Source organism: Botryllus schlosseri, chromosome 4 (genome assembly GCF_051294905.1).
Source record: "Botryllus schlosseri isolate E-star chromosome 4, Bs_hap1, whole genome shotgun sequence".
Classification (NCBI taxonomy): domain Eukaryota; kingdom Metazoa; phylum Chordata; class Ascidiacea; order Stolidobranchia; family Styelidae; genus Botryllus; species Botryllus schlosseri.
This window is the reverse complement of record NC_137239.1, coordinates 11,265,683-11,288,200: the sequence shown is the minus strand read 5'-3', so window position 1 is coordinate 11,288,200 and position 22,518 is coordinate 11,265,683. Positions and strand designations below refer to the sequence as shown.

General features: G+C 40.9%; 3 protein-coding genes and 2 long non-coding RNA genes across 7 annotated transcripts; 3 read left to right on the top strand and 2 right to left on the bottom strand.

Moving 5' to 3' along the window:
* Positions 1–14: 14 nt before the first annotated feature.
* Positions 15–1,682, top strand: LOC145438059 (tRNA-queuosine alpha-mannosyltransferase-like). The gene has a single exon (XM_080315435.1). The coding sequence runs from the start codon at positions 15–17 to the stop codon at positions 1,203–1,205; it is 1,191 nt and encodes a 396-aa protein (XP_080171561.1). The 3' UTR covers positions 1,206–1,682.
* LOC145438090 (peptidyl-prolyl cis-trans isomerase FKBP3-like) lies at positions 1,682–7,845 on the top strand. Its single transcript, XM_080315488.1, has 6 exons — positions 1,682–1,816; positions 3,855–3,956; positions 4,991–5,216; positions 5,279–5,343; positions 6,094–6,191; positions 7,347–7,845. Exons 1-6 carry the CDS (start codon positions 1,712–1,714, stop codon positions 7,399–7,401), a joined length of 651 nt encoding a protein of 216 aa, XP_080171614.1. The 5' UTR covers positions 1,682–1,711; the 3' UTR covers positions 7,402–7,845.
* Positions 7,846–9,944: 2,099 nt separating this feature from the next.
* On the bottom strand, positions 9,945–17,056 carry LOC145438122 (uncharacterized). Its single transcript, XR_013914833.1, has 2 exons — positions 15,580–17,056; positions 9,945–10,118 (listed from the first exon to the last, which is right to left on the bottom strand). It is a non-coding gene; the product is annotated as an uncharacterized LOC145438122 (long non-coding RNA).
* On the bottom strand, positions 10,889–14,631 carry LOC145438078 (uncharacterized). Of its 3 annotated transcripts, none has more exons than XM_080315473.1 (5): positions 14,493–14,631; positions 13,005–13,079; positions 12,576–12,677; positions 12,117–12,509; positions 10,889–11,318 (listed from the first exon to the last, which is right to left on the bottom strand). In XM_080315473.1, the coding sequence occupies exons 1-5, from the start codon at positions 14,584–14,586 to the stop codon at positions 11,239–11,241; spliced, it is 744 nt and encodes a 247-aa protein (XP_080171599.1). In that variant the 5' UTR covers positions 14,587–14,631; the 3' UTR covers positions 10,889–11,238. The 3 variants fall into 3 exon arrangements, with proteins under 3 accessions (XP_080171599.1, XP_080171598.1, XP_080171597.1); XM_080315472.1 differs by having other exon boundaries at positions 10,889–12,308; positions 12,363–12,509; XM_080315471.1 differs by having other exon boundaries at positions 10,889–12,509.
* Positions 12,542–13,307, top strand: LOC145438117 (uncharacterized). Its single transcript, XR_013914827.1, has 2 exons — positions 12,542–12,683; positions 13,044–13,307. It is a non-coding gene; the product is annotated as an uncharacterized LOC145438117 (long non-coding RNA).
* Positions 17,057–22,518: the final 5,462 nt, after the last annotated feature.

The window sequence follows — 22,518 nt, the reverse complement described above, 5'->3', positions numbered from 1 at the left end:
AGTAGGAATCTGTAATGAGTGAATCTGTGAAAGTTCTCATATTGGAACCCTTTTTCGGAGGGTCACACAAACAGCTAATCGACACGCTCCAGTGCGTGTACTCCAAAAGTGCGTCGCCCTTCACCTTTTCAATTTTCACTCTACCTCCCAAAAAATGGCCATGGAGAGCAAGGTGTGGGGCGTTAATGCTCAGCGAGAAGATACCGTCAGAGTGTAGCTATGACACTTTGCTTTGTGGCTCGGATTTGAACCTGTCTGAACTACTCGGAATCCGGCCAGAATTGCACAAGTTGAAGAAGGTAGTGTACTTTCACGAAAACCAACTTGTTTATCCCGTTCAGAAAACTGAAAAACTTGACTTCCAGTTTGGTTATAACCAAGTGTTAACTGCTGTCGCGGCTGATATTGTGCTGTTCAATTCCCGATACAACATGCAATCTTTTTTGCAATCGATCCCGTCCTTCTTGCAGAAGATTCCCGATTATAAACCAAGAAATGTTGTCGAGAAAATCCGAAACAAATGTAAGGTTCAGTACTTCCCGATTGATTTCGACGCGATGCCTCGGCCTGTTTTAAAACCGAACGAACACGATTCAAAGTCGGATCGACGTTTGCATATTGTGTGGGCTCATCGATGGGAATACGATAAAGATCCTAAAACTTTCTTTGATACAATTTTCGAACTACAAGACAACGGTGTAGAATTCTATGTCTCGGTGCTTGGTCAAGGTTTCACCGACGTTCCCGCAATATTCTCTGAAGCAAAGTCTAAACTAAAAGAAGGTACTATAAAGAATTGGGGGTACCTACCATCCAGAGCGGAATACTTAACGGTCTTACGAAGCTGTGATGTTGCCGTGTCCACTGCGGTACACGAATTTTTCGGTGTGTCCATGATGGAGTGTTTTTATAGCGGATGCTATCCGTTATGTCCAAACAGACTAGTCTATCCCGAACTGTACCCGCGTGATTGCCTCTACAATACCGGCCGCCAACTTTACAAGAAGCTTCGAGAGTTTTGCCGTAAACCCTGGCTCGCGTTTGAGTTGAGGAAAAAAATTGACGCTGATTTTACGCCGTATTCCAGCGACACAGCCAGAGATGAATTCTTTGAAATTCTAAATACACGTTGCAAGGATGGCAACGGTGATGTAGGACTGCCCAGTAAACGAATAAAGGTTTCTGAAAAAAGTCCTGACGGCTAGCAAGTGGAGGCGTTATGAGAATATAGCTAAGTGTCAAATCTTTTCAGTTATGTACTTTATTTGTAGGTTGCTTGTACTTTGTAATATTCCAACTCGACTCGCGGATATCACATAGGAATATTATGCGGAAGTAGAAAAGTCCTCCAAGTACTTAAACATTGCTATAAAACTGTTAGTAGTCCCATAATTTTTTGTAATTCTTACCAATTGATAATCAGATGATTAACCTTGCGTAACTACTAGAAAGCCTGTTTGGTTTCACCTAATTATTGATGTCCGGGCAACTTTTCAAAAAGTTCGAACACCCCTTGCTCTACTGGATAGCAGGCCTGTAGATTTATAAGGTTATAATTTACGAATTTTCCATCTTGTTCCAGTAGGCCTAAATTCGCTGTTTTAGAATTGAGATTCTTTTTATGATTGGCACACTGTCTTCAACAACATCACTGTCAGTAATCATCATTAAAATATTATAGACAGTAAGCAGATTGATAGCATACCTAACAATGTCTGGTGAAGTCCAACGCCCGTGGACTGACGAACAGCTGAACAGCGACGACTTGGGAAAGAGGGAAGTGGTTGAATTTCTGCAAACTCATTCCAATAAAGAGGTGCGTTGCGAATTCAAATCTTGGTACCGGTGTATAACATATCTATATATATCAACTAGGGCTGGGCACAATGATTCGAGTACTCGAATCTGAATCGAGTATTAATTTTAATGATTCAAGTCGAGTAGTAAATGACGATTTTGTCGAGTACTGAAATTATGCGATCCTCGCAATTGATTGGCCGTGTCGCAGCATACGAGACATAGTACAAACCTGCGTTACTGGAAATACCACATTTCCGAAGTCATAATCATCCTACAACATTGTCAAGAAGTCAAATGAAATCAGTATGGTGAAGGTATCTTTAATGTGACGGATTGACCGATAACAGGCCTTATGTTCCTTGTGGTGGCATAAAAGGTACATATTTGAACTTTGATATAGTACATTCTGTTATGATGTCATAATGAGTGATACTCATATACTCCACTCAACTCGAAGCGTAATACGTGATTCATAATCGAATCACTCAGGTACTCGATTTTGCCCACCCCTAATATCGACATCCCAACCATTGTTAATCGCCCTGTGTAGCGCACAGGGATGAAATTAGCTTTCAATACAATATCCATTGTATAATAATATTTATTAACTCGAAGACTTTTCGGGTGCCTCTTTTCAAGAGTTAACGGCACACTAAAGGGATTTAAACAGATTTAAAAGCAAAACCAAAAAGGCAAAGTATGACGCAACAATCAAAATCACAAACCATGAAATTCGCATTGTACCAATGGCAACAATAACAAACTATGAAGTATACGGACATACGGTACTATAGTAGCAACGCAATTCTTAAATAAACAGTTACACACACGAAACACATGAACAATGGGAAATTTGTAGGTTATAGAGAAAATCTTTTTGTCTACATAAAATAGGTTTGTTCAACTGAATAATAGTAGACTCCAGCACTTTTAGATGAAACAAAGACCTACCACGCGCAATGACAGTGAACATATTGTCATCATAGTGCTGTGCACAGGCGAGGTTTTCACTCAAATGCTGACCGATTGACGAAGCATATGCTTGGTAATCGTCATAGCAGTCTGTTTTGGCAGCCAATTTGCACTGACGTGTGAGCTCCGTGCGAGCATTTGCGCATGTTTTTGACCGAATCAATTTTGGGATATGCTGCTTAATACGCTCAAACAATCTTTGAGATGTACGTCCTACATACCTACTATCACAGTGGCACTTGTATTGGTAAACAACATTACTTGCATTAAAGGCAGGAAGTACATCTTTTCGAGAGTTGGGCAACATGGGTTTCGTTGTGTACACCACATGCGTGTTTACGCTGTAATAACAACGGTGAACAGCCGACTTAATGAGTTTTTCAAACCGGTTGGACACGTTACCTAGCCAAGGTAAATGTAAAAATGCCGGGCATTTTTCTGGTCCGTATTTGCGAGCTATATCCGATTTTTTCAAAACCCTGGAGATGGAGCATTTTAATATCTGGTCTGGATAGCCATTTTTTGGACAGAATCAAGTGGATGTCATCCAATTCACGTGACAGTTTTTCCGGTGAACAAATGCGCAAGGCCCGATTGACAAGAGATGAAATAAGGTTTAATTTACGCGGCTTCGGGCAAAATGAATCCCAACGGATATAATGACCAGTGAAGGTAGGTTTTCTGTATACCGACGTTAAAAACGTTTGAAATTATGGTCATTTTATTAAGTCCTACAATAATTGGAGTGCAATGGATGGAAAAAGGGCGCTCAAACTGCAGTTTTCAGTCCATCAAACTTCCACCTTGTCCTGCAAAATACTGTAGGTCCGCCCATCACAGATAACTCAGTAGTATCGGTTCTTGGCTATAGTAAAAAATGTTTTTTTTGCAATATTTCATTTTATCAACAATTGATTTTTCTGTCATTCATTGGCGCAGTTTTTTTTTATTTGCATCAATGTTGTTCTGCATTATTCAAGCTATGGTTAACCATATATGGCATCGCCCTTGTTTTGCCGTTGTTGGATGGATCACTAAAATGGGAGATCTTGCCATCGTAATGTTCTTTGTTGTATTTTTAGTTTCTGATAAAGCACAAGCTCTTGGGCAGCGTGAAGAACGTCTTGAAAAGTTGTAAGAAGGAGGGTCTGATTGTCGCCTACAACGAACTGTTTGATACGAAAGTAAGCTTACTGCAGTATGTGAAGTATTGCCTGTTTGCTGTCACAGGTTATTGTTCTAATTTCATGTCGATTGGCAGAGAACTTGCAAGTGTCTGTTGTTAGACTGTCTGAAATACATAAAATTATCAATTTCAATGACTGCATTCATTTAATTGTTCAGTACATTAGGTTTTGTTAATGGGCCAAGGAGTTGATGAACAACATAGCATTCAAAATTTTCAAAGCATATTATTTAGTCCTCTCTTGCTATGTCATGATGTGAATATGTCAAAAAGTGCAACCCCACATATCGGGAATTGCTCATCGTTCTGCAACATCTGTGACATCATTTTTGGTCAACTATTCTCGTGAAAAGTGACTTGACTTGATAAGCCACCTTCCAAATACGGTAATTGTTTGGGCTCAAGTTAAGTCTGTCATATGGGTAGGTTGAGTTTACTTTGGGGTGATGATAGTGTCTAATTGAACCCGGCGATGTGACGTCAGTGGCCAGTTGAGATTGTTGCTAATGGTGAGCTGTTCTCAAATGGTGGCCATTTTATTTGCGTTGGAAACCTCCCGAGTGGAAATTGTCAACTTCATTCGTATATTGCTACTACATATGTCTTTGCTTTGCTACGACCATTCGTACCCCTTACCTTTGATATATTTCAACTATAGTAACGGGCACGTGGCATGCATATGTGTGTATGTGGCCTATGCGAGGGCGCAACATTTCAGATGTGACGTTGTCCTGGTTCCTATGTATGTCATGTTTATGTCATGTTTATGGTTGCCAAACATGAAAATATTATTGGTGGTGCCTTAGGTATCTTGCGTATATTATTTTCTTTGAGACCATACAAATGGCTCATATTGGAACTTTGCATTCCGCTCTCACTATGTATGATAACATAGTTAGTAATACCGTAATAGCTACATATCAAAGCACTCAGATTCATATACTCAATTTTACCCTGAGCCTGGAGTGGCCGAAAGAAAACACGCTGTTGCATTTTCTAGTTAGGTTACCATACGAATCGATTTTGTACCAGGCGTTTGGAGACGGTGCCGGCCAAAAGAAGGTTGCGGAAGTTACGGAGAAAGTGAAAGGCCTCGACGTAAAGGACAAGAAAGAAGAGGTGAAGGAAGTGTCCAAGTTTAAGAAAACCGTTCTCAGGAAAGGCGACAAGATCAACTTCCCGAAACCTGGCGACAAAGTCAAATGCTATTACATCGGCAAGCTGGCGGACGGCACTGTGTTTGACAGTCTGCAACCTGGTATTGTTCTGATTCGCTTGTTTGCATTCTTTTTGCGATTACCAATCACCACTCGTCTGCAGGTACGAAGAAGAAGAAGAATCAGCCGCTACAGTTTAAGGTCGGAAAGGGAAACGTGATTAAGGGGGTGAGATCTTGCGAGACGCCGCTATTGTAACAAAACAGTATCAGAATGGATATCGTGCAAGGCTCTGTTGCTTTCTATCTGTATGTTGTGAGATGTTCAGTGGACATATGAGCTTTCGACACTTGAGCGCGTGGGCCTAAGTTAGTGGTAGATTTAGGTTTGAGTTTGGCTAGGTTAGGCCGAGGGTTGATAATGGGGTTAGGATTGGGATTAGGGCTCATTTTCGGGTTATGAATTTCAATGCTAAAGTGGTACATTACATGCTCAACTGGTTTAGGGTTACTTTCAAATTTCAGCCAACCTTATTGTTAATTCATGCACTTGATACCTATGAATTTCTGCGCTAGTTTTGGTATCGATTTTGTAAAAACAGGGTTGTGAGGTGCATCACATTGAAATTTGAGAAGCCCTGTCACATCCTGTACTCGAAAGAACATACGGAACCAATTATAGCATCTCATGGCAACGCACTAATTGATGTAACTTGGCAAAAGCGTGCATGATGGAGTATTAAAACTTGGGAAATTTCTGTTCCCATGTACAGTATGTATCCCTCATTAGTTTCAATGAGGTCATTGCGTTTTCTACTCAATGCGTTTTCTACACTGTAGAGGCAAATTCGGAAATTTTCAATTGGTTTTGCTTCCTTGCTTGTGCCCTGTTTGAGTTCATTCATTATCAATAGTATGTCATATGTCTAAATATTGCTGCCTATTTTGTGGTGTCATCAATGCTATGCTTGTTTCACAGTGGGATCGTGCTCTTCTCGAAATGACTGTCGGAGAAAAGTCTGAGGTCGTGATCGAGCCGGAGTGGGCTTACGGGAAAGCTGGCAAGCCTGAGGCGAAGTGAGATGAGTACCGTAATTTCCCAAGTATAGTACGCCCCCATGTATAGTGCACACCCTGCATTTGCAGAACACGAATAGCTGTGTTTCAGTATACTATGTCGACATGTCGTTCTGTTTTGCGATGTCACTTCACTGTTCAACAATCATGACATAACTAACCATCGCTAATCATTATGCAATTAACGGCATTTTTTTTAAACAATGTTAGATAGCAGCCAAAGCCTGCAAAAATGGCGATGTGATACTCTGTAACAGTGGTTCCCAACCTTTTTCGACCCATCGCCCCCTTTCCAAGGTAAACACCGATCATCGCCCCCCAAATTTTGTGTACCGAAAATTGGGCATACAAACTGTAGTCACCGGCGGGTTGACTAAAAAAAAAAAATTTCGGCCTGATGTCCAATTTGACACACTTTTGTAACTAAATTTCCGTGGGTTGCTAAAAAAAAAAAGTCAGCCGTTTTGACGCGTCATTGCCCCCTTCGCTATTTTCGCCCCCTTTGGCCATTTTCGCCCCCCCTAGACCGCCAAATCGTCCCCTGGGGGGCGATATCGCCCACGTTGGGAACCACTGCTCTATAAGGAAGTAACCAAAACATGTACATTTTTACAACAAGGTTTTCTCGTCTGATCTTGTCTCGCTTCGAGGCGTAGTTGGTCACGCGTTGACATTCTGCGTCCAACGATATATTAGTTATTGGTTTTCGCATCCCATTGAAGTCGTGTTTTTCAGTTTTGAAAAGTGAAGCATGGTTTAATAAGCACCTTTCATGCGACCGCAAGAAATATAATGTCACTTTCTTCTATATCACTTTGAAGATGATTTGATATTTCTTCGACTATACCATTGCACTTTGAGACAATGTTGTGAGTTGATCATGACTTCGCATACGTGTCATTTCCACTAATTTGCCTTGCTTTGAACTTCATGTTTCATATGTTGCGATACAGCCAATCGAAGTTGACAGCCATCCATACTGAAAACAGTATCGAATGATTATCGTTGATAAATCTTTGTGGCAAATATCATATAATTTCAGTACTCTCCTCTTACTACCCGACTCTAGTCGTTGGAATTAATATCAGATTGAGATTCGATCACTCAAATTATTGTTTCCAGTCCCGCTAACATTCCTATACTTTCCTTTTTCAGAATTCCATCAAACGCCACCCTGCACTTTGAGATCGATCTCGTGGCAATCGATTAGCCGGGGATCGACCAATCGACACCCGGCCCGCCATCGGAACCAGCACCCTCTGTCGATTTCAAATTTTGAGCAGAGGTTCTCGCCCGACCATCTTACTAACAATCGATCGAGCGTAAAAATCCCCCAACTCTGCCCAAAGCCATTTCGGGGGTAAATTGTCAAGCGGTGCCATAGTGGGAGTTGCAAGCGTTCGCCTTTCACCGCGGACGAGATTTCGTGAGAGTTGCTGCCAGATTGTGTGATCGCCACTGCCAGTTCTTTGCAGCCAAGTTGCGCCTGCTGTTTTGTTGAAAAATATTTCGTTGTTACTTTTTGCAGCATTGTTGGCAATATGAGTGGTGATGCAAAACGTTCCAATTCTTTCGTATTTTGAATCTGTCATTCCGAAGCATGTTAATGACGCGTGTCCAAAGGATTATTTGAATGAACGTTCAAGATTATGCAGTTGCCGGTGCTTGCTGAAACTGAGTTATAGTTCTTCGTTTGACATCGAGTTGAAAATAGGTTCATGCTGCAATGCTGCATTGCTATTGCTTGTCCGTTGGGCATTCATGTCGCTGTATCCGTGTGCGGCAGGTTAGCGCGTCATAGACTGACTGTTATGAAGAATAGTGGTTAGGGCGATGGCTTCGTGACTTTTGAGTGGTTCGGTACACGTAGGCTTCATGCCGATATAGAACCTTCTGTCTGGTACAGATTGTCTGCTGATATCCAATTTTGACTCTAGTAGAACTTGTAATTAGTGACAGTAATTTGAGAGTAGGGCCTACAATCTACATCCCATCATGATAACAATATATAATATGCTTCCACAGGTGTCTATTTTGTCATTTTCGCTAATTGTTGAACTTGGGTACATTCAAGTTGAATAATGAAATATTTCCTGGTAGAGTCGACGTTGACAAAATAGACACGCAAACAGAGACATGGGGTGATTACTTAATGAATGTAATCGATTACGACTACTTCTGAATGGTGCGATTACGATTACAGCAATATCGGGAAGTGATTGATTACGATTGCATTAGAAAATTAATCACGATTACAAATATTTGGCATCTTAGAAGTTATATTGGAAGACAATATATGGCTTTATTGCACTGAAAAGGCCTGATGAGTTAACAAACTTCCTTTAAAAAAGATACGTCATTTGCTTGTTACGTCATAATGTACCCATTGCCCATTTTTATAGAGGTCGATTTATCGCACCCAACGATTTGCATTCTTGCCAGGTCCGTAAGTGACGCACCCTAAATTTCCCAATAGGGTGGGGACTGGGGAGCGAGATCGAGGGGGACTCGAAAGTATTTCGTAAACTAACATAGATTATAGAGTATTTTCGAGATATTTAATTAACTTGAAAATTCTCTCTCGATAGCTTGATTTTGAAATGCATACGCCTTCCCCTAAAAAAAACATGCATAACACTGGTCAACTCAATTTCTGTTGACTTTGATCAGACAATCGGTTTTGACTAACTTTTGGGTGCTGAATTCATCACGACAAGATTTTGGGTTAGGTACCCACACATTGTCTCATAACCCACATAATAGCTCTACTTTTATTATTTTGTGTTTATTCGATAAAACGTTTCAAAAACCACAACCAGTCGAAAGTAAATCAATAGACTTTATAAACGTTTGCACTGCTTTATTTGGTTGATTTAAACGGATATTGCTTCTACAGGACAAATAAAGTGCGAGTTTCAGGGTCCAAATTTACGCTACTAATCAATAAATTCTGTAGGCTGTCTAGTTTGATACTCGAGCAATAGTCGGCTAACGTATGTAAGCTCCAATATACTCTGGTATCTTACCCTATCATCTTCCGATGTTAGGGGATATTTTCTCGTTGCCCATCTCTGACTAGGTGAAGGTTTACGGGGGATTATTTGGATATTTCAGCTTTTTTGAATGTCTGCTGTCCGACATAAACATATCAGTGATGAGCGGATAGTGCTTTTCGAGACTCCGAATCCCTCCGACAACTTTGGTGTCTGAGGAAAACTCCCTCCGACTCCGAAGAGTTCAATCCCAGACACCGAGATACTCCGACGAATCTCGTCATGTATCCCAAACAGTGGCAAGCATGGTACATGACACACATGGTACAACATGGTACATGTGATAATATGGTTGCCCTTATTGTATTGTTTACTTTCCAGTCCCCAATTGCAGTGCAGATGGCTGATTTTTATGCACTTGGCAATCATTTTTGCATGTTACCCGTCATATTACAGCTTTACAAGGTCCCAGCAAACACAGTACAGACCAAAGATGTAGAAAAGCCGAGCCGATATAGTAGATATTAGATCTCGGCAGGTCGTAGAAAGGGGGATTTTGTGTCGACTCAATTCAACGTCTTTTCCATGTCCTTCAATAATGTAAATATTATGCAGATGCTACAGCCTTTAAACATGGTGAGTAGAATGTAGATCCTACGTTAGAAGAAGAAGATCCTGATATAATAACCTGTTTTCTACCACTATGGGCTTAACCTGATCACGGCTGCGTACACACACCACATTATTTACTACATATTAATCACATTTGTGATAATTTAATTTCAAACGAATTGGCAATAATGCCGTTGTAAAAAATAAAACGAACAAACGAACGAATGTCTTTAGAAAGAAAGTGAAAACAGTCCTTATCATCAGGTTTCATCTTCTGATGAGCCAGTTAAATAACCAGCATGCGGCCTTTTTTTTCATCACCCTGCAGAAATAAAATGAAAATGATGATTAATAGCTAAGACATTCGTACTGCGAAAATGGCAGAGGTAGCGACTAACGAATGACTCCTACATTTTTTTCGCCCATACTTACTAAAATGGATTCGATTCTGAACTATTTCCACTCAAGTTTTCAAGTTTTATTATTATATTTTTTAATAGGCAGTGGCTACTCGTCCGGACCCGGACGAATAATTTTCTCAGGCTATTCGTCCGGCACCGTGTGACGTAGGCCCGTTACTATGGAGACTGTATGCGTTTTTGACAGGCTTCGGTTTTGTACATTATTTATTCGCCCTTCTGGTTACTGATTTCAATGGTTACTGTTACTGATTTGTATGCTCATCATTATAGCTCCGAGGGAAAGTTTACGCCATACTAATAATTGCAAATAGCTGTGTTGAAAGTACCAGAACTTGACGCCCACCTTTACCTTTACAAGAGATGTTTACCTACGCTTAATGTAGTGAGAACAAGTAGGATAGTGATTTGTAAGCTCATAATTGGAGCTCCGAGGGAATGTTTGCGCCATACGAAGAGCTCCAAAGTGCTATCGTTAAATAACCGGATGCAGTCAGAACACGAACGATTCACTGAAATTCTTGCTGTCTCCACCTATTTCTGAACTCATGCAAGCGCCATTGACCTAACCAATTGTACGTGAACTTGCACAGCTAAGACGGAATTGTCACCTCTGCTGTACTACGAGTACTCATACTTGATGTTGCTGTGCAGTAATGATTGGAATACCAACTGAGAGAGACTGTGCGTCTTTATTTTCATACAACAGAAATACAGAACAAATGGACAGCAGCAATGATCATACAGAAAACATGTGCATGCACAGTATTTGATGTCGGATAGAAGAGATCGATACAGCCATGGAAGTCAAGTGGTCTGATAAAACCCGCATGAAACAAGTATGCCTACATTGTCTCTGCATCATCTGACTGTAACAAATCGTAGTTGAAAAGATGAAGAAAAATTAAATGATAGCAAATGAATGAATGAAGCAATGTCTGGGCGAAGTAGGGCAACAGTGTTAATAGGAGAAAAATACCAGTATTTGGTGTCGGATAGGAGAGATCGATACAGCCTTGGAAGTCAAGTGGTCTGATAAAAACCCCATGAAACGAGTATATGCCTACATTGTCTCTGCATCATCCGTCTGTAACGAATTGTAGCTGAAAAGATGAAGAAAAATTAAATGATAGCAAATGAATGAATGAATGAAGCAATGTCTGGGCAAAGTAGGGCAACAGTGTTAATACGACTATCAGAGGTAATCAGGTAGGTCAAGAGTGTTAATAGGACTATCAGAGGTAATTAGGTATGGCAAGAGTGTTATTACGGTGACAAGAGGTAATGAGGTAATTTTTTTTATAATCTGCCATACAGCAGTTCACAGATGGTAATCCATTCAAAATGATCGGTCAGTCGATAGATCTCTTGGTTAGGTAACTATTAAATGGGCCCAAGTAGATATTTCCCTTCGATGAGGGTCCTGTATTAAGGGAGTGAACAACTTAAGCAGGTATGAAAAAGTCATCGAACACATACGACAAACTGTTCGAAAAATATTTGTGTACAACTTCAATGTTTATATGATCATTGGGTGTTAATCTGGTATGCATGCTGGCATTTCCGCACATTCCTTATTGCAGGTGACAGTAAATGCTGTGCATACAATTTGCTGCTTTCAAGATATTCAAGCATTGATAGCGTGTTTTCACTGGGAACATCAATCATGAAAACTAAGTAGCCTACTTTCAATGTCAAAGTTGCCGCTACACATTTTTCTAACAGAGGCATCTGTTATTTTTTGCAGCGGCCACAGAACCATTTGTTTTGTTTAGGGTAAGTGTTTAGTCCAGCACATAGAAGATGATCCCGGTTGAGACAGGAGTCGCAACGAATTGAATTGCTCTTTGTAAGTTGAAGGTCGCATACTCCACAGTACCAGTCTTTCTGACTATATTTACTTTGGAATGCCTTCATCACAGCAGCCCATCCATCATATGCGAAGTAATTCTTGATGTGGAGTATATTCACAGTCTCATCAAGGCAGCTGTTGGGGATGAGACGAGTGTCAGACGTGACAGACTTACTGCCCAATTTCTTTCCATACACTGCTTCATTAGTGTCAGATGGTGATACAAACCATGACAGCATCACTGTGAATAAGGCAGAAGTGAAATTTGCTGAAGTTCTGCATGAAATAAACTTACATCGGTCTCTGTCTTTAGGATGTATTTTTTTAAATGGAACTGGAGTGTCACATTTCTTCTTCTTCGGAAGGCCAACCACAGTTTGTTCCAAGCCTTTTGGGCGTCCTCTTTTTTTCAGTTTTGATGGCAGATGAATGTTGGAAAGATCTGAAACAGCAAGATCAGTTTTACTATAGTGTAGCAAGATAAAGTTTGGATTTATTTGACACCAACCCGTGAACTTGTCTGGTGTCATGGTGATTTTGCTACAGTCTACGGACACTGCTGGGGTGCTATTTTCTGCATCACAGACTTCGGACACTGCTATAGCGCAATCTGAAGGTAAACAAACATGCAAACATCATGAAATTGCAACATACATCTAAATCCAGTGAGTATAGTGACCTGGTCTGTGATTTAAGATAATTTCTTTATTGTAATCAAATTGCAACAAATATAGAGTTTATTGATACTGATATTTTGTGAAAGCAGTCCTAATAACATGATGTCTGGTAGCTTAATTAACCTGAGATGTTGCTTGTGAATAGTGTATGTATGGTTGATTGATTGAATGAATGACTGATAGGCCTACATTACTTGGTGATGTAGTGTTGTCTGCAACTAATAGACTAGAATAACATTTCAAGTAAAATGCTAACTAACCTGATGTCTCAACAATCACCACCGTCTTTTCCTTCGCAGAGGCATGAGATCCATCTTTGTTCGAATCAACACAACCTACCAGAAACGGAGAGGATACCGAAATAAATACGTGATACGTTACCCTGTATTTCAAGCGTAATGCACAGCATGTGTGGCAGTGCTGCTACTCGTAGTCCAGTAGCGAGCTAAAAAGGGGGCACTTCTTCGTTATTCTCCACACATCAGGAAGTGGTCTCCATGAAACCAATGCTTCCTATGAACATGTGAGAATTTATAAACGTTAAAATAAATTGATTTTCGCGTTGGGGTGGGGGATATTAGGGTCGGGTGGGTTAGGATTGGGGTGGCGGGATTGTGGTTGCATGTGTGGGGTTAGGATTGGGGGGTCAGCACGCGTGGGTTAGGATTAGGGTGTCGTAAGATGAGGTTGCATGTGTGGGGTTGCGTATGCGTAAAATGGGGTTACAGTTGCATGTGTGGGGGTTGCGTATGCGGGGTTAGGATAGGGGTGGCACGGTTGCACGTGTGGGGTTGCGTATGCGTAAAATGAGGTGGTGGGGTTACAGTTGCATGTGTGGGGTTTGCATGTGTTGGGTTGCGTATGCGGGGTTAGGATAGGGGTGGCAGGGTTGCGGTTGCATGTGTGGGGTTAGAAGGGTGTCGTAAGATGAGGTTGCATGTGTGGGGTTAGGATTAGGGTGTCGTAAGATGAGGTGGTGGGGTTGCAGTTGCATGTGTGGGGTGGTGGGGGTGTGGTTGCAGTTGCGTGTGCGGGGTTGCGTATGCGTAAAATGAGGTGGTGGGGTTACAGTTGCATGTGTGGGGTTTGCATGTGTTGGGTTGCGTATGCGGGGTTAGGATAGGGGTGGCAGGGTTGCGGTTGCATGTGTGGGGTTAGAAGGGTGTCGTAGATGGGGTTAGGATTAGGGTGGGGGTGTGGTTGCAGTTGCGTGTGCGGGGTTAGGATAGCGGTTGCGGTTGCATGTGTGGGGTTAGGGATTGGGGTGTCAGCACGTGTGGGTTAGGATTAGGGTGTCGTAAGATGAGGTGGTGGGGTGTGCGGGGTTGCGTATGCGTAAAATGAGGTGGTGGGGTTACAGTTGCATGTGTTGGGTTGCGTATGCGGGGTTAGGATAGGGGTGGCAGGGTTGCGGTTGCATGTGTGGGGTTAGAAGGGTGTCGTAAGATGAGGTTGCATGTGTGGGGTTAGGATTAGGGTGGGGGTGTGGTTGCAGTTGCGTGGTTAGGATAGGGGTTGCGGTTGCATGTGTGGGGTTAGGGATTGGGGTGTCAGCACGTGTGGGTTAGGATTAGGGTGTCGTAAGATGAGGTGGTGGGGTGTCATAGGAATGGGTTGGGGTTTAGGCTGAGGCTAATTTAACCCTAATTTCACGATACCAAGACTACAAAATGCTCATGGGGAACATTGCTTGTTCATGTGGTTGTGGACCCGGTGGAAATTCCGTATCATACGTAACGCTTACTTACCGTTGGTTAGGTCGTAAACCCTTAGATAAGCTCTGAAATCTACGGCCGCCGTGGATGCAGTGAAAAGATATCTGGCCATACTTGAGCGCATCATTGAAATTTCGCTGAGTGGTTCGCTTTCTTACTGCATCGAGCGTACGTGAATCTCTCTTGTAGAGCTGGACGTAATTTTCTTTCTGGTATTTCTCCAAAGCACTTTTTAAGTCTTCATAAGAGGCGAACCTACTCTCGGAATCCATGCCGCAGTTACGGCCCACAGTTCCGGAAATCGCCGGCACCCATTCTACAGTTGCGGCATGCTTACACCGGACGAATAGCCTGAGGAACTTTATTCGTCCGGGTCCGGACGAGTAGACACTTCCTTTTTAATATTATATGACTAGAGAACTGACTTCAATCGTCACTTCTACTTGATTATCAAGATCAACGATGACTACTTCAGCACTCTTTGAAAACAGCCACTAACACAAAAAGAATTCTTGACTAAAATTTCTTCACATTCGGTCCAAAATGATCAATTCAACAATCCAAATGAATCAGTTATTTGGCAGCTAGTTGGAGAGATATATACTCAAGTCTAGAAAGTGGAATGATACTCTGCCTGGAAAGCTGAAGACCTAACAATATTGTGTACAGAGAACAAAACATTTGAGTGGCGGCACTGGTATAGACATTAATGAATTATTAGAATTGACAGCAAGATAACCAGCAAGACATTAAAATGAGAATTAGTGCAGTTTCTTAGGCTGTAGTGATACTCAGCCAGTAATTGACCTAGCAGAGAGCAAAACGTTGTAAATAAAGCGAGCGAAACCTCCGACAAATGATACGATAAAACATTAGAATCGACAGTCTTACTAGAAGCAGAATAACAATCATGAGGGGTTAGAGAACAGAAGCCCGGGAAGTGACCATCAGAAATTACTGCATACTGGCCGAACAAATCCATGACCACTAACAAATGGTCTTTCAATAGTCAATATTGATACCAAATGACACCACCCCTATTTCATAGCAACATTTAGCAAATACAGCGCTGGAGTCAACCTTATATAAGCCCTAACCAAACGCCCATTAGTTTTCCCACCTACTACTTCGCGGATGGAAATACGCATCAACGCGAACGGACGCGACTTGTCACACTCTTGCCATTTCTGCTCCTTTTTTCTCTTCGTTCCTCTTCTCTGTCGCTTCCGCTTGAGGAGAGAAACAGTCGGCCGCGTTTACGGATCGTGAATTCCCGGTGGGTGATTCTTCCTCGAATGGTCAGCACCTTGAAAATTGAGAACAATGTGGTTGCAAAATGCATGACAATTTGAAAGTTACATCATTCTAATTATTCCAGTTATGGCCGTGAATCGTTACAAGTGCGGTAACCATAAAAATTATTACTATACTTCCACTACAAATACAATACATTGTATAAAATGATTACCAATTCTTTTACGTTGATCGAGTCCCAAATAGATGAAATATGTCAAAGAATTTGCTAAATTTTTGTATAATTTGACAGATTCCGAAATCTTCTCAAAGTGCACCTTTCAAAAATTTGATATCAAGACTCCCAACATCTTACAATTCGAAGTTGGATGGCTTTACCAATACAAGCAAACAGTTTGTATCGCAATTGACAATTATGTAGAGAACGCTGCGAGACATATGAGTAGGCCTACCCTAAAACGTTTCTCTCACATGGACATTAGGGCTCTTAAAATATGACTTTTTTTCTCAAATCGTTCTGGCTACTTGATAATATTGTTAGGTTACCTAATTTAAGCCTAAACACAAAATTTGGTTCAATTCCAGCCAGTAACCGCTTTGCTACAGGAGAAGAAAGTTTCTATTTATTATATAAAAATAAATAGGTAATAAAAATTTGAAAATTTTCTGTTCACCCCATGAAAGTGTTAGGCTGTCTATAGAAACGATGCTCACCAAATTTGGTTCAATTCCAACCAGTGGAAGCGGAGATATTGCCGTCGAAAAATTTGGATTTGAATAAAATAGTATTTACGGTGACCGATTCTTTGTTTACTTATTAAAGTTGTGCTCACCGTAAGTACTATTTTATTAAAATCCAAATTTTTCGACAGCAATAACTCCGCTTCCACTGGTTGGAATTGAACCAAATTTGGTGAGCATCGTTTCCATAGACAGCCTAACACTTTCATGGGGTTAACAGAAAATCTTCAAATTTTTTATTATTCATTTTTATATAATAAATAGGAACTTTCTTCTCTTGTAGCAAAGCGGATACTGGCTGGATTTGAACCATATTTTGTTTGTAGGCTTAAATTAGGTAACCTAACAATTTTATCAAGTAGCCAGTACGATTTGAGAAAAAAAGTCATTTTTGAAGAGCCCTACTGTTCATGACCGTCCACGTTTAGAGTTGCATCTCAAAGATGCTAAAATAAGCATAAATATAATCCAAGCAATACGATCGTCCACTTTGACTGACTGAATTTCTAAAAACACCTTGATAGCTTCCACATCTTACGTTTATATATACTGTCTGCTATCGGCACAACAAAGTAGGCCTATTTAAAAATACCAAAACAGATTCAACATACCACATCTCCTGCAAAGGCTTTTGCTTTCATTCAATTTTCCATCAAACTTCTTTAAATCCTCCTTTGTGGTGAGTTGCTTTGGAATTCTTCTAGGATCAATTCCGATATTGTTTTATCATATACAATCTATGGCGGAATAAAAGTTTCGGATAAGTTCTAAAACGAACACAATTTTCCACACAAAAGTCAATTGCCACACGAAATGCCAAATGCTACGGTCTCATTTTACAAGGTATGGCGAGGAAACGTAGTGGTACGTTCCATTATAGCTAAACACCAATGAATTGCGGGTTCGAGCGTGACACGTCGACTCCATAATTCCTACCGAAGTGTTGGCCGTTTATCTAGGCTCCTCCTCGCCATCTGATTCGCATAGCCATGTCTTAAAAAGCCTAGGAGTGGGCCGTGCTGTAAGTGGGCAGATGGTTGCCGATGCACCCGGCACTTGGTGAATTCGGCCGCACAAACTCGGCACTTGGTGAATTCGGCCCTCGGGAAATTTTGAAATGAAGTGTATTTACAGCTATTAATATGAATCATCAAACTAATAATAGTATTATCAAGTGATTCGTCAATCTTGTAAGGAGGTCAGGGCATCCGTAGATCGCGCAGTCACGGCGTGATTAGATCACGGATTGCGTAGCCACGGGAAATAACACAGCGCTCATATACCGACCACGCGCGGTCTGCTTGGAATCGATGGCGTGAGTCACGGGCCTGTGTCGTGTAAGTTTTGAGAAGATGGATCTTGGCGTTGTATGTGAGATCAAAACTGTGGAACATCAAGCGGCGCTTCTTCGTTTATCGATCACGACAAGCCAGTGTTCCTCATCAACAAATGTTTCGCATGATCACGTCAAAATAAATTATTTTTTGCCTTTGGAGAGACGATTCCACTCTGGGATTAGGGTGTCTCGATAACACGGTTGAAGGATCCCAAGATTACGAGATCTACCACGAGCCACGACACGTTTAAATTTCCTTTTTGATACTGTTCATTCATACTAAATGCATTTCTAATGCGAAGGTGTTCTAGTGCCAATTCCTCCAAGGGCCGAGTTCACCAAGTGAAGAGCGTCGCGTTATTTCCCGCAATTACGCAATCTGTGATCTAATCACGCCGTGACTGTGTGATCTACGCATGCCCTGACCGCCGTACAACATTGACAACCACTCAAAGTGCCAAGTTCACCGGCAAACATTCCAGTAACCAATCATGGTGACCGGTACCGCTACGAGATCTACCACGGCCGAATTCACCAAGTGCCGAGTTTGTGCGGCCGAATTCACTAAGTGCCGAGTTCACTGGTAATCGGGCAGATACGGAATATTAATAATAAGAACCGGCCTGGTGTAAAATGACCAGTGTAGTCGAACCACCACCATGAACACCACAAACAAACAAATAAACATCTAACAAGGAAAAGAAATTACCTTTGCAGCCTTTGACAAACACAGTTACCATTGAAACCAGCAATTAAGGTCTTATTCGAAAGCAGAATAACAACTGTTTTAGTGGACATATCAAATCAAATGTTGGAAAGTTCATGTAAAATAGCCCAAAATATTATCTTACTGTGACCATATTCCATCAATATGGTCTGGCTAGCCAAATTCTCTGGGCCAACATAATCAAGCTGCGTTTGGTTTCAAGGATTAATAAATAATCTTGTCACTGGATTCGAGGTATAATTGCACTCAAATATCAAATTTTGCTCCATTAATCAACATCAAGTTGAAAATGTCCATTCTTGCACCAACTTTTATAAAATCATGAATCTGTGTTCTACAGGAATGTATCTATATGACTTATATACCTAGAAAATTCAAGCATAAATATTATGATATACCGTAGGTATAGGTACCGGTAATTCAGATGTTTGAAGCGAATTATAGTGGTCTAATTTCACTAAATTAGAGCGAAATGCCAGCAATATAATTGTAATCTAATTCGGAAAAACGGTTTAGCTCTAATTCTAACCTGGAAAAGCTGAAACTTTTCTATAGTTGTCTACACCTGTTTTGCAGAAAGTCAAACAGCTCTTGACGTCATATACTACAGGCAATTCGAAATACCCCATAAGCTATATGCTACTGCATATATACCTTTAACCCGCTACCTCAGTCTTTTCAGTGATTTTATTTCAAAGTGCATACACAAAAAATAAATTGTATCAGCTTTTAAGATGTTAATCTTATGGTTAAGCATGATGATAAGTGTGGGGTTCAACGTATACAGTATATCATGGAATACATCAAGTTAGAAATGTTCAGGTTTTCCTTCAAGTAAGCTTATTCACAAGTATATTACGCACATATATCATTTATATACAGACACTTTTACGTCAAATCGCGTGCGCTTGTGTCTTCCGTTCTTTTTTGCTCACGGGCCCGGTTTTCTCTGTTTGCGTTTATACGTTTTCGGATGATTTCGGTTTGTGCTCCTATTTCTTCAGCATACTCATTTTGTATGTCTAGGGATATTTTCCATCTCCATATTTCGGTTTTGAGATCCATGTATGCTGGTATTATCGTAGAGGCATGTGGCCCGTCATACGCGTTCGTTTTTATCTTCTTAGGCTCGGCATCGATGTGAGTTTGGAGTGCATCCTCCAGGTCATTTCTGATGGTATAAAATATTTTTTTGTAAGTTTCGCATTCTACATATAAGTGGTGTAGAGTCTCTTCGTCGTTCCTGCAAAGTTTGCATTTATTTTTTATCTTCTTGTTTTTGGTGTTTTCCCACCCAGCCGCCATTTTTCTTGATCCTGTAAAATAACTCTCGGTGTTAATTCTGTAGGATATGACTCTCTGGTTGTTGTTGACGAGTTCTTTCATGTTGTTCTCGTACAGCCATATCCTTTTCCAGTTCTTCATTTCTTCTCCCTTATTTGTTGCTGTCTGCCTGAGGAGTAACGCATATACTTCTTTCTGGGCAAGCTCGTGTGCGTCTTCGTTTTCCCTCAGTATCGAGGTATATGTTTCTCTTTCTTTTTCCCAGCTTTCCGTTGGTTTGTATCTGTGAGGACAGTTGTTATTGTATAACTTTGCATTTATACTTCTCACCTTTGTTGAGAGGTTATATACGGCCTCCGAGTGCCAGATCTCTTTAGGTTCGTCGAGCTGGGATAGTTCCTGCATCCATACTCGTTGAACATGCGAGATTACCGAAAGAGCGAATAGATATATAATGAAGATCATATATATCAGAGGAAAACAAAACTATTCGACCTTAGAGCAACAACACGAATATACAACACCGGTGACATCCTCACGCAATAAAACGAAGGGAGAACATTGTTTCCTAATGGATAGAACGAAGCTACCGCATGAGATCGAACAAAAACGGATAGAATTCATCGTGATTGAATGTACCGACAAAGTCATCCTTTCTACGTATTTTAGTCGTACCCGCGAGAGATAGAAAATTTGCATTATTAGGTTAACTACCGGATATAACGAAGCCTAATGCATGAGATAGAACAACACCGAGTATGAATTTATTCTGATTGAATATAACCACAAGACCATCCTACTACGTATTTTAGACATTCCCTCGACACTTAGAAAATCAGAACCTAATCGAGATGATCCCGGATGATCCTTTTACGGTTTTGTGTTTGCTGGGGTGTCAACTGTCTGTGTTTTGGTTTGTAATCATAATCAATAGGGTATTTTGGTCAGAGCTATATAAATATATCGTAGACAAAAGTTACAATACTTCAAAATTCTCCGAAAAAATATCTGTAGTAAACTCCGACTCCGCTCCGACTGTCACAAAATCGGCAAAACTCCGCTCCGAATCCACTCCGACTCCGCTCCGATGCTCCTCACTGAAACATATGGTAGTGGCACATGTGGATCAGGGTTACATGTGCGTACTGCGTGCATCCTCATTGTCTGACCACTAAGAAAACACAATTTTTCAAAGCTGACACATATGATCCAATCGTGCTCGTGATGTTGCAACAATTCAATGTTTCTGTATTATTCTCACTGAGTGTGCAATTGTTACTGCACCTAAGACGTTGCTATTTCGGAGAATACCACACTTTTGAATCCTGTTGTAGCTTAGTTACCTATAATGCATTTGCCATCGAAAGTGAGATACCTTCTCTACCTTGCCAAGTAATCAATTCATTTATCACTTCGCAAGGATGTTAAAAGTTCCGAAGATTTCTATTAGTTCCAAAGGTTATGTCAGATCAATAACTTGTGTTAATGGACTACTCTACGTTCTGAATCATACTCGATTTCAAAATCTTCATCATATTAGCCTGCTCTCCCTAAGATGAGCGTCTTTATTCAAATTATCGAGCGTATAGGAGTTTCAAGTTACGCTGGATAAGCTGAAATGGGACACTGGACCTATAGCTGAGGGTAAATGTTAAATATGTTTATTTTACTTGCCTTATCCTGCAGTTTCCATCTAACATGTGTGTGAAATATCCTCGGATGATTGCATCCTCGAACCAAAATTGGGTGAAAGCATCGGCCTAGGACAATCCTGATTAGAGGTCAAGAAATAAAAGCATGCCAAATAATAAACTATAATAACAATTGCCCAACCCGAAGATCGGCTACATTGTAGCTGCACATAATGCACCTACAAACTATATCCAAGCGATCGCGACTCGTAAATGTATTACGCTTATTCCTGACGCGTTACCGTTCGAATATTAACATTCTGATACATTCGTACCGCTCTGACTTGCACGCTCAAAAGGTGCCAGTCAGAGAGCATGTTCATATTATTGTTGTTCTGATTAAAGATTGAGTGTAGCTGTACTTGTCTGGCGTTCTCAGTATGGAAATTAGATTTACGTAGTTAGTTAACTACTCAGTAGGATACGAGTTCCTACAACATCATAATTTATAACTTGCCCAAAATTTTCGAAAATGCCCCCTGTATCATCTCTATACCGGTGAATCTGATCACATGGGCGGAGAAAAGATAAATGTTTGATACTAATATGTAAAACTACTAAAATTATTGAGGAAAGTCATTAGGGAATCCGAAATTTTGTTCGCGCTTGGCGCGACTATAATGAGTCTCTTATAACATTGCCAGTGACCACTCGAGATTTCGGTGCGTAAGTAAGTCTATATCAGGTGTTCTAAGCCCTTTTTTGGCCGTGGCCTATTTTCCGGTTTGAAAATGTGCTGTGGCCCACCTCTTATCTTAGAGTCATAATCCTGTTCAATGCGTGGTAATCGACGGCGCCGACATGACTATTTATCTAAAATATGCGCATTTTTCTCTTACTTTACTGATGATACTTAAATGTAGACCTCTCGAGACATGAAATCGCGCGAAGCGCGGCGAAAATTTTCTAGTTGAATAAATATCCTCCAACAAACGACCAACGAAATAATCTTGGGCCCCTTCGAGGTCCCCCAATTGGGGGTTAGGGTGCGACAGTTTCGGCTCTGTTCGATCATAGGCTAAAATT